Below are 11,819 nucleotides of genomic sequence, written 5' to 3'. Positions count from 1 at the left end.
CTGCTAATATCATGCAATCTTAAAACATAAATAAACATGTTTTTTAGTCTTTTCGACGGACACAATCACACGCAAGTAATGGTGTCCAATTTAGAATTGAAACAAAAACTGGCTGGTTAAAATTGAACGAATTGAACCTAAGCATATCGATTCAGTTTTGGTTTAAAAACCTGGAATTTTTCATGGTTCGATTTGGTTTATGATTAATGATAAACCAACCGAATTAGCCATTTTTCAAACGGATAATTCATATTTTCATTGTTTTATTCAATGAGAATGATTAATTCTACTCCTTTTTAAAAATTTTGATAGATTATAATCCTAACAAATAAAGAGTTTTTTCCCTTGGTCAAGATATGAAAAATTGGCTCAAACATCTAAAATAGGGTCCATCCAAATACAAGCCGGTTCAAAATCTATTATAAAAGAATGAAGTCCGGACTGAAATCAAACTAAGTTGATTCAGTTCCGGTTTGAAAGTTGGGACTTGTTCTACTTTGAACCGAATCGAAAAACCAAAACTGAACCAATTGACAACCTTTAACGCGAGGGATCTTGTGTGCAAAAGATGAAACGATGGACCGCGTACGTTATTTATCCAAATGTCAAGGACCTGCAGTGCAATTTATAAAAAAAAAATAATAATAAATAAATAAATAAAAACTACGTGAGTACGAGTTCGTACATCGATTTGGTGCAAACTTGGAGTTCGAGAGAACGAACGAACGAAATAAACTGAATTTCATTTCCCCATATTATTTGAGGGGGGGCGCGGGAACGCTTTGATAGACGATTCCATTTCCTTTCTCATTGCCGTTAATCCATCTTCGATTCTTCAATTTAACTGCATTTTCAGGTTTCAATTCCCATTTCCCAGCGAAGTTCTCTGGTTTACAGTCCTGCCCTAGCTCAATTTAAGGAGTAACAGTCATCTATCATCTTCTGATCTGCTGAAATCTCACCCGGAAAACCCTAGTTCATCCCCTGCAATTATTTTTGTTTCCAGGGTTTCATAGCTAGGTACGCTTCGTTGACTGTTAATTCATAGGTGGATTTGTAATCCAGGGCTGTTTGATCGTAGATGGACTCGTATTCCAGGCATGTTAGTGTACTTGCCAGAGCTTCGAGCTTCCATGGGTGCCCTAGCCATCAATCGTAATAGTGGAGATCGTTGGTTCAGCTTCAGTTATGCTTACTCGCCTTTTAACTTTAAGAATTCCGACTCTCGACCTGACCTTCACTCCTTTAAGAAACCCAGATTTTCGCATATGCCTACCAGTACAGAGCGGCAGCTATCTTCGCTGAATATAGCATCTAGAATCTCTCTGTACCCGGAGGAGATTCGGCCTTTGCCTAGAGAAGTTCACGCTCCTTGCCGGAAAACCAGCTTTGGTCGCCCACCCAGGTTGGTCAGTCGAGTTGGAAACAATCAAGGTTCGATTTACGTGATGGGGAATTGTCTAGCTCCTCGCCGATACGATGAAGCAAAAACTTCTGCATCTGACCCTTCACGGCACTTGAGACGGGACAAGGCACCAGTGATTGATGTGGAGGCGGCGTGCTCCAAGGATGTAATTGCAGATCACTCGAGCATAGACGAAATTGAAGTATTGGACGATGAGCGACAAGTCCGCTCTGTAGTTTCGGATTGGAAGTCTCATGAGACCAATGCTGATGTCTTTCTGCGGGGTGCTCATGTAAAGTTTCCGGCTTATGGTCAGCAACTGTCTTCTTCTGCAGTATCTAAGCTGACTCAGGTGGACGAAGCGGGGAAGATGATGGCGGCTCTGTCTATCAGTCCCGGAGAAGAGGAGCTTGGCATGCTTCCTCACAAAAAATTGCACAAGTCTACAGAGAGACGGAATTCGAAATTGGACATGTTAAATTTTGAGATCAATTATAATCAGTTAAAGTTGTCACTCCTCCCGAAGCGCCAGGCAAAGAAACCCGCGGAGGTAAAAAAAAAAAAAAAAAAAAAAAAATCTCTGCCACGGCTTTTACCCTTAATTTGATCCCAGTCCATTTCTCTTGTTTTCCCTAACATCTGTATCATTGTTTCCAGGGTCTACCCCGAGAACCTTTTGTTCCTCTTACGCCTGAGGAAGAGATTGAAGTCTCTCGTGCTTTATCGGCTTCTGATAGGTAAAACAAATTGGCAGTTGTTGTATTTGTCATCCCTTCTAGTGGGCGAAAGTAGTTAATGTATTTGGTCTTTCACTGCACAGGCGGAAGGTCTTGGTCACACATGGAAATTCTAATATCGAAATCACAGGACAAATCTTGCAGTGCTTGAGCCCGGGTGCCTGGCTGAATGATGAGGTGGTTTCCTTGTTTAATATGCCCAATCTTAGAGAGTTTTTTGTGTGAGCACACGCTTATGCATGATTGAGTTTACTATATGTTACATAAGCTAATTTGACTAAGGGTTCGAGCTGCAATGTGCTAGACATTGATAAATTTTGACATTGTTTTCTTGCTTTGCATGTTATTGATTCTTTAATAGGTCATAAATGTCTATCTTGAACTACTGAAGGAGAGAGAAAAAAGAGAACCAACAAACTTTCTGAAGTGCCATTTTTTCAACACATTCTTCTATAAGAAGGTTGGTTAATTGCTCTAATTACCTTCTCCAACATTGGAGATATATATTTTAATTGGTGGCTTTAATTTTTCCTTAGCGCTCATTTAATGCTCCATAGTCCATATGATTTTCTATTGATCAACCTGCATTCGTTTCAATATCATTACTCAATAACTATTCTCCATTCGTGGTCAGTGAATATCTTTTTCCCCTTCTTTGTTCAAAATTAAAATCCAAAATCTAACATCGTTGTTGCTACACTTCTGATGCTTTTCTTAATGTTATTCCTTTTTTTTTTTTTTTTTTTTTTGGGTCATTTAATCTGGTTACAATTGATAAAGTTTGTGGCATTGATATTTTATTCTCTTCTATTTATTGTTCTGTTTTCTAGTTGATTAGTGGGAGCAGTGGTTATGACTTTAAAGCTGTGGGGAGATGGACTACTATGAGGAAGATAGGGTACGGCCTTGTCGAGTGTGACAAAGTAAAGTTATTCTCCTTTTAAGCATCTCTCTCTCTCTCTCTCTCTCTCTCTCTCTCTCTCTCTCACACACACACACACACACACACACACACACACACACACACATACTCTCACACAAACACAGGTAACTGTTTAACTTATTAATATGGACTAGGTGCTCATATTTATGTTGTTGTTATGAAAATCCTTGCAGATATTTGTTCCTATCCACAGAGAGGCACACTGGTGCTTGGCTGTTATCAACAAAAAGGATGAAAAATTCCAGTATCTTGATTCACTTAAAGGCAAGGATTTCCAAGTGCTAAAAATACTGGTATGTTTGATGGGTGCATTTTATTCAAGAAAATATGTTGTATGCTGTTAGAGATGTACACATGGAATTGAAAAAAATGTGCTGCTCAACCTAGGTGGCCAGGTTGTCAGTAATTTGTCTTGGTTGTCCAGTTGCTCCTATGCAAAGATATGGTTTGCAAGTAAGAGTATAATGTTTTGGGTTATGTATGTGTCCATGCCTTGGGGCCAGTGCATGTTCCTGATTTGACCTGGTGTAATAGTCCTAGAAACCGGTGTATTAATTTTCATCGGGCATGTTATGAATCTGCTCGTTTAAGATGGGTGCACAAACGGATGAAAAGTAAGAGACTGCAGTAGTCAACATTTGTAGTTAGTATATGTTTTATTTGGTTTCTTTTTATCACTAATGTTCAGATTTGGTCAATGAAGAAATAAAGGATGATGTTGCACAAAGAATTATAATAGGGTGGACGAAGTGGAGAGGTGCTTTTGAAGTGTTGTGTGATCTACATATTCCTCAAAATTCAAAGGAAAATTTGTAGGACAATTATGACCAGCACTGATGTATAGAGCTGAGTGTTGGGCGGTGTAGAAACAAAATATAAACAAACACAGTGTAGCTAAAATGATGATGTTGAGATGGATGAATGGTAATACTAGAAAAGATAAAATAAGGAATGAACAAATTAGATCTAATTTAGGAGTAGTTCCGATACGTGATAAGTTGCGAGAAAATCATTTGAGGTGACATAGACATGTGCAACGGAGGCCTTTGAATGCTCCATTACGAAGGGGTGATTTATTCAAATTGAAAGAGCTAAAAGAGCCAGGGGTAGGCTTAAAATGACCCTAAGAGAAGTGGTGAGGGAAGGCATGTATAGCTTTGGATTGAGCTGAATGGAGAAAAACGATTGATGTAGAAGTTGGGATAAGGCTGAGTTGAGTTGAGTTGAGTTGAGTTGAGTTGTTTATTCAGATCTGGTCAGTCCTACATTATATTACAGCTTATGATTTTTGAGACGTACCCAGTGCACGAGGCTCTTGCCACTATAGGGTCCGTTTATCATAAAAATATATTCTCCATATCATTAATTACAAAATTTGGCCTAGTAGAGCACTTATTTTGTGGAAGCTAGTTGTAAAATAGTCTTTAAACTTAGGATATAAGTTTCCTTATTGAAAATTGTGGATGACTTTTTGGGAGAATGTTTTGTTGTTTTATTAGATGTTGTATCCCCAAGTCTTGCTTTCTTTACCAACAATTTTCCAAAGTAGCTGAACATATCTTGATTAATTTCACTTTCACCCGTCAGATGTGGTCTCACATTTTTGTTCTACTCGGGTTGTAATTGTTGTAACCAAAGTAATAGGTTGCATGCTCATAGCTCAGTGATACTCATTAGTTCATGGTATATGAGGGGATTTAGGTTAAGGGGAAGAAGTTCATGAAACTCATTTTCTGTTTTTCTTTTTTCCCCTCTTTCCAAATCTTTTGGAGGAGGAACCGATTAATCTTTGAGGGCCACATCATGCATGGTGTGAGGGTGATGGATGATTACCTTATCCTTTCCTGTCAACATCAACAAGCTTCCTGTGATTGGCTCAGGCTATATATGGATGGATGCTCGATAGGAAATCCTGGGCCCTTTTATTGTGATGGGGGCTTTGTAGAATTTCGAAAGTAACGATGATTCACTTTATTAAATAGGGCTATGATGGACTCGTGATTTCAAAGTTGTGTAGTGGAAGGTGACTATTGGCTAGTTATTGGATGGATGTGTTTGATCGGTGACTATCCTTGGAGGCTTTATCATTATATGATATGGGCTATGATGCCAGCTTTTTCTGTTGAATAATTACTTCTCATGGAATGGAAGCCACATTCATTCAATGACTGGGTCGATTCTTTTCCAAAAGCGGGCTTTTGAGGAAATCCATGTATAAGGAAGTTGCATTACATAGGTAGGTGTCTAGTTGGCGGAGGCTTACTTTATGGATCTACACTTGTCTTTTCTGTTGATCATTAATGAAAGAAAGGCATCACCGTTGCCAATTAATTATGTCTATTCTCCCCCACTCCACTCACCACCCCCCCCCCCAAAAAAAAAAAAAAAAAAAAAAGAAGGGAAAGCATGCTTATCAGTGGTACCAATAAAATCAAATGGCTATTCATCTCCAGGAGTAAATTTCATGCACCATATATTGCTCGTTGAAAAGAGAACTATCTAGATGATTGGCACCTCTAATTTCTTGATGCGAAGGAAAGTTAGTGGGTGCAACAAATTCTCTTTCCACAATTGAACTATATTTGCTACGGTTGAATAGGACTTGGTTACATTCCAATATGTTGGCTAAGCCATATTCCATCATGTGATTCAACTGAATTGCTCTCCATTATGTTGACTAAGGAATATTTTATGCTTTCATTCTAATCCATGATTGGGATTCTTCCTCGAACAACAACCATGGCTTATTGTGAGTGAAGTCTTATTAATGATCCTTGTAGCTCTAAGATAAATTCCTCCTACAGATTCATGTTTGTACACCTTTTGCCATGTAACCGAGTGATATCTACGGGCGGGCTTCATCCCTATACTCCTATAGTCTCCATTTGGTTGGAAGGGGAGTGAAGGAAAGGGAAATGGGATTAAATCAAAACAAAAATGGTAACTTTTATAATCATTTCCTACAATGATTCTCTAACTAACCTCGGTCTTCTAAATCTAGTTATTGGATTTTACTGTACTTTTGCAACCAAATTCCTTGGACTTGAAAAAGAAAATACAAAATTTGGTGAGAGCTTAAGTTAGTTACACAATCATAATTACAGGAGTTTCTGTTTTCTTTTTTAAGCTTACATTCCCTTCCCTTTACTTGCTACCAGGCGGAGCCATGGGAAATGGAGCTGTATTTTTCTCCTTTTTTTCCACTATAAGCATTATTAGTCTCAAATATGAATGGAAGTATTTGTAGGAAGACTGATTCGAGCTGTGGATGTTTATCCACCCAAAATGATATTTTATTGTTATTTATCCAAGGGTGGAAAAAGAAGAAAAAAAAAACCTTAATTGTTTTAACCACAGATGCTTACCAAAGGACTCTTAATACTTTTTCTGTTTATTGAAATAGTGTCTGGGGAAGGTGTTGAAACGCAACCCTAAAACGATGCAGAAAAGAATGGGAAAATAAGAACAAGCAATCAGACAATGCACATAGATTTACGAGGTTCGGCAAGATACGTTCTTGGTGAGATGAGATCCTGCTTCAATATCAATGGAGAATAGGGTTACAACGCTCGTCCTCACACCTCACACAGCTTGCTTACAGAGAAAGAAAACCTTGCTACAAATATATAATGAAACCCTATATAGGAAATCTGCATAAATACCCATATCAGCCCACTTTTGCCACAAATGGAAATAGAAGGTAGTATTAAATATTGGAAGGAGTGAACTAGCAACTTTAATTTTAGTGGGAATGTCTATAAAATCAAATTCCTGACATATAAATAGATTTTTTGCTTATCCCCTTGTTGGAAACCTCTGTGGGCCCCATGCCTCCCCCCCCCCCCCTCCCAAACAACCAGGGGAGAAATAGCCAGATGTTTCTCATCGTCCATTTGATAGTTTTTGACTTGATCTACTCCTAGAGTTGGATGGGTTTTCCGCAATTACTAGGAACGTTCCACTGTTTAGTCAAGACTATATAACCAAGTCATTGGTTTCACTGATTCTGAGAGATTAGACGTTACTTATTGGGCTCTAAGTAAATGAACATTTAGGACTTATATTCCAGGCAATTGCATTTCACTATGTTATTTATTGGTAAACTTTGAACTTGTAGTTAATCAGCTTTGACTATGCTTGTCTGTTAACTGCATTGCATGCTACATTATTTATCTTGATTTTGTGCCAGGCAAGATACTTTGTAGATGAGGTGAAGGACAAGAGTGGAGAAGACATTGATGTTAGCTCCTGGAAGCATGAATGTGTTGATGGCCTTCCTAAACAGCAGAATTGGCAAGTATTCCACCACCTCATAAGTGAATGTTGTTTTTGTTTTGGATATAAGTTTTAATTTATCACTGATAACTAATGCCCTACTTCTAGAACAGATGAGATATTATTTCTGTTCTGATGAGGAAATTGAGGAATCGATTCTGTGGAAGTTGGGGGGTGGGGGTGAAAAACAAATTCAGGCATCCAAAAAAGAAATGTTCATTTTTATTTTTGGTCTTTGATGAATAAAGCCGTCTCTGATTTTTTTTTTAGGGAATTGTTACCTTAAAGTATATTTCCATGCATGCAATTATTTTACTTGATGCTTCTTTCTTGAATCAGCTGGGCTGTTGCCAGATTGTGACAGCCAGGACTTGACATGTCTAATGACTTTGGCCTGTGTCCTTTACTTGCATTGGGTTTTACTCATTTGCTGCTTCCTTATGGCTCCATTTGGTTGCAAGGGAGAATTAAAGGGAATGGAAGTGAAATTTTCATACTTAAAAAGAAATTTGTGTAGTCATTACTCGATGTGACCATATCACTAAATCTAAATCATTCCATATTTGGTTATTAAATTTCACTTTACTTTGCATCCAAAACCCTTTGCTATAAAATGTAAAATGTATCATTACTACATATGGAAAAAAAATTAGTTTATACGATCACATGGGATCACATGGGATGATGATTACAATAGTTTCTTTCTTAAGTATGAAAATTTCACTTCCCTTCCCTTTAAATCTCCCTTACAACCAATCATAGCCTATGTGCCTTTTGTGAATTTTCTAGCTTGGTTGTTACATCCAAGGTTCTAAATCTTGGTTTCAAGGATGGTTTCGACCCTGGGCAAAACCGTGATATGCCAGGTTTCAACCAAAACCTGGTATTTTTCTGGGTCAAACTTGAAACCTAGTTTCCTTACTAAGAGTTGAAACCGTCGAAACCTAAGGGGCTGGTTGGACCGAGTTTCGGACAAAACTACCAAAACTGTTGAAATATGGTCAAAACCTGGTACAAACCAGTATCAACTTTAGGTTTCATCTCGGTACCTGTTGAAACCAAGATATCTCGGCTACAATTGCAAGTTCCTTTTGGCCGAGATTTAGTTCCATGGTTACATCCATAATTGACTGTTCTTATTGACTATGTGAAGAATATGATCCCCAAGATTAGAGATGAGTAGGGGAGTAAGTTGTCACCTTTTTGGGTATGAGCAGTGGCCAAATTTCACTGAATCAGTGACCTGACAACAAATCCCAATCTAGCAAATAGTATCAGGTATAAGGAAGCCTCAAGAAAAGAGGAATTGAGAACGTTGCCCTCAAATACAGTGCAGTCTACTTTCTTGAACTGTTGCTCTGATCAGATTAACATAAAGACCTGTTCTCTAGACATTTTGGGAGTGGCATCCCAGTGTACTGTTGAAAATTTAACTGTGAACTGATTCCTTTTGGGGAGGCAAGGGATGTCAAATTCATTATCATTGAGCATTTTCTTCTGTTTTTATGTTTTTTCTATTGAGTTTATTTCTATCTTTCACCATGATATCAGAAATTTTCATCTACTTAACAGGTCAGACTGTGGCATGTTCATGATCAAATATGCAGACTTCTACAGTAGAGGTCTAGGGCTCTGTTTCGATCAGGTAATTTGCTTTTAATTTATATTGTTGCAGCTTTTTTCTTTAACAAGGTTTTTTAAAATATTCACATTAATATTCTCTTGTATGAAATATCTACTCTTATTCAAACTACTCAGAAGCACTTCCATAAAATGGTAGGAATTATGCATAATCGTGCTGTAAGAGTTAAAATTTGTATATCAGCCTTCTTGCTCAAGGTAGTTTGGAAATTCTAACATCCAAAATTGAAGATGAACTTCACATTGTTAAGTAAAATTCTCTAATCACACCTGTAATTGAAAAACACATTGTATTATTCTCATTAGTGATACCCATCATTAGTGACACCCATCTATGTTGCACCTAGAGAATGGTCCATACAGATAATCATAGCCATGCATGATTATATCTGTTATTTGGTTCCATTTACATGGTTCACTATTTGCTAAATGGTTTATGAATCTTGGAGAGCACTTGTGACACTTTGGTAGTCATATTTTTGTTAATTGTTTTTCTATATTAGACTTGTGGAACACATTGTTTGCCATTAGAACTGTGTATCACAGTATCAATGGGCACCATGTACCCATGAATGAGACCTTATAGGCACAAGTAACCTTTGTTTAATGATGTTTAATCTTCCTATGGATATACGCAACAGGGTCAGGTTGGGCCACGCTTTTGAGAACCCCAGCCCAACCCTGAGTCCCCTTAGCTGGGCCCAGGCCTGGCCTCAGCTCAGGGCATAAAAAATCCCTGATTGGTCCTGGCCATGGAGGGGGAAGGGGATGCAAGGGCTGGGCTGGGCTCAACCCAAGGCCTCAACCCTGACCTGGCCCCGCCCTGAGTCAGGGCCAGAAATTCCCAGCCCTGAGGGCGGCCTGGGTATCTCAGCCCATGCCCTTTTTGGGCTTAGGGCGGGTTTGGGCCAACAGGGCCAAACTTGCACCCATAGATATACCTTTTGTTTTAGTGCTACACTGGTGTACCTGGTTGTACAAGAAGAGCTAATTGGTGGAGTAGTGAAATTCTTTTTGGCCTGGCATTTGGTCTGGGAAATCTCCTAGATCAGTCCCACAGATTTTTAAAGATCATTTATGGGTGCAACACATGAATTTTTTGTCATGCAGAAGGGAATTAAAGTCTAGTGGCCAGACCTGCCAGTCTAGAAAATATTCTGTTGGCCCCATGAAATATGAAGAAGTACTACTGCCCAAAGGAGGTTTGAAGGCTGTGAAAGTTAACTTTCTGGATGTATTCCTTAAAAAATGATGGTATCATGATCGATCAATACAATTGCCACCCATGAAGGATGCTATCATCCCCAATCATATGGTTAAATTCTTTTCCCTCAATATACCATGCCCAGATATGCTTCCTTGTGAAGCATGAACATAAAATGACAAATTACGAATACAAAATAATTTCATTAACTGCAAATTGATTTGCCAGGCAATAGTTTTCCGTTGAAACAAATGGTTTGTGAATTTCGTTTAGTCATTTAATGGTCCAAGATAGCATCAAAAGAGCTCAAAACTTAATACCTGAATGACAGAAGAGTAAGCATGCACTCTGATGATCAAACGTGAATTCCATCTTTCCATTTGTTAAGCTGAATCCATCTATGCCTTCCTTTTTTTTTTTGTAGAAACACATACCTTATTTCCGGCAGAGGACTGCAAAGGAGATTCTGAGGTTGAAAGCTGAGTGAACTGTAAGGAACTTATCTGTTTGATTAGGCTGCAGTTAGTAGAGAAATTGATCAATGGGAAAGGTTGTTGAAAGATATGAAACTGGTGTGGCCTCCCGTGAACGTGGAGACCCTTGAATAGTTGCCATGCAGCTCAAGCATATTCACTCTTCTGGGTGGACAAACTGGCTGACACTGACGATACTTTATTTTCTTGCATGGGAGGAAATGGAATTGCTTGCCTGTATATAATATATATGTCTGAGCATGAGTTTTTTGGGGCTGGGTTACTATTTGCGTTCTGTTCCCTTGGGGTCACTCAGCCCCTCCCCGTACCCTTATCACCTTTTCTCTTTTAGCCTTTTTTCGCCCCTTTTTTCTTATAGCCATTTCTTTCTTGGAATTTAGTTGTCAGTCCACAATTGTAATAATAAATGATGCCTTCTGAGGAAGTTCAAAGAAGGGTTGAAGTGGTCTTACATATTGTCACTTCTGTATGCATATGATTTTATTTTGGATCTTTGACAGCCAAGTGGAGAGACAGGTTAATCCTGTATTCTACAAATACTGACAGTTCAGATAAGTTTACTGCATAGGTTGATGTAGTTGTGAGTCATCGAAAGGTATTTAGATTGTTCATCTGATTTGATGGTGTGAGATTATTTCCTCAAATTTTTATGAACATCTCATTTATGAGCAACTTAATTCTGGGTTTCTTGCAGCCAATTATAGTAACTAAAGCAGGTACCTCTAGAGCCACCTAGTGCGTATTGTATTTTCCTATTCATGGTTGATTAGTATATGCTTTGCCTGCCCCAAAAACAACCCTATTAATCGTCTCCCGACAGAATCATCCATGTTTGAACCCGTCATTCTTGTTGCTTTATTGCATCTGTCTGTCCGTTTTGCTTTCACTATTTCTGTGTGGATCTTGAGACTTGGTATGGGCAAGAACTCTTGATAAGCTGAGAGGAGAACAGGAATAATTTAATCAAACCCATTAAACCACTGGTTCTTGCTGGTCAAGATATGGTCTGATTCATAGGACTGCACATTCCCTCTTCTGAGTAAAGTGGAGAAGCCACCAATTGAATTTGGAACCTACAGCCTATGACGGTTGCCCCCTCTTATGTTGCTTTAGATTGAGA

The 11,819-nt window shown here is 38.5% G+C and overlaps 1 protein-coding gene across 1 annotated transcript; it reads left to right on the top strand.

Moving 5' to 3' along the window:
• Positions 1 to 683: 683 nt before the first annotated feature.
• Positions 684 to 11,315, top strand: LOC122058066 (ubiquitin-like-specific protease ESD4). The gene is made up of 9 exons (XM_042620494.1): positions 684 to 1,955; positions 2,063 to 2,142; positions 2,226 to 2,319; positions 2,504 to 2,602; positions 2,973 to 3,065; positions 3,259 to 3,378; positions 7,275 to 7,378; positions 8,933 to 9,005; positions 10,630 to 11,315. The coding sequence occupies exons 1-9, from the start codon at positions 1,101 to 1,103 to the stop codon at positions 10,690 to 10,692; spliced, it is 1,581 nt and encodes a 526-aa protein (XP_042476428.1). The 5' UTR covers positions 684 to 1,100; the 3' UTR covers positions 10,693 to 11,315.
• Positions 11,316 to 11,819: the final 504 nt, after the last annotated feature.

The sequence above is a fragment of the Macadamia integrifolia genome, chromosome 12 (genome assembly GCF_013358625.1).
Source record: "Macadamia integrifolia cultivar HAES 741 chromosome 12, SCU_Mint_v3, whole genome shotgun sequence".
Classification (NCBI taxonomy): Eukaryota; Viridiplantae; Streptophyta; class Magnoliopsida; order Proteales; family Proteaceae; genus Macadamia; species Macadamia integrifolia.
The sequence above is the reverse complement of the archived record's forward strand: the minus strand, read 5'-3'. Positions and strand labels throughout refer to the sequence as shown.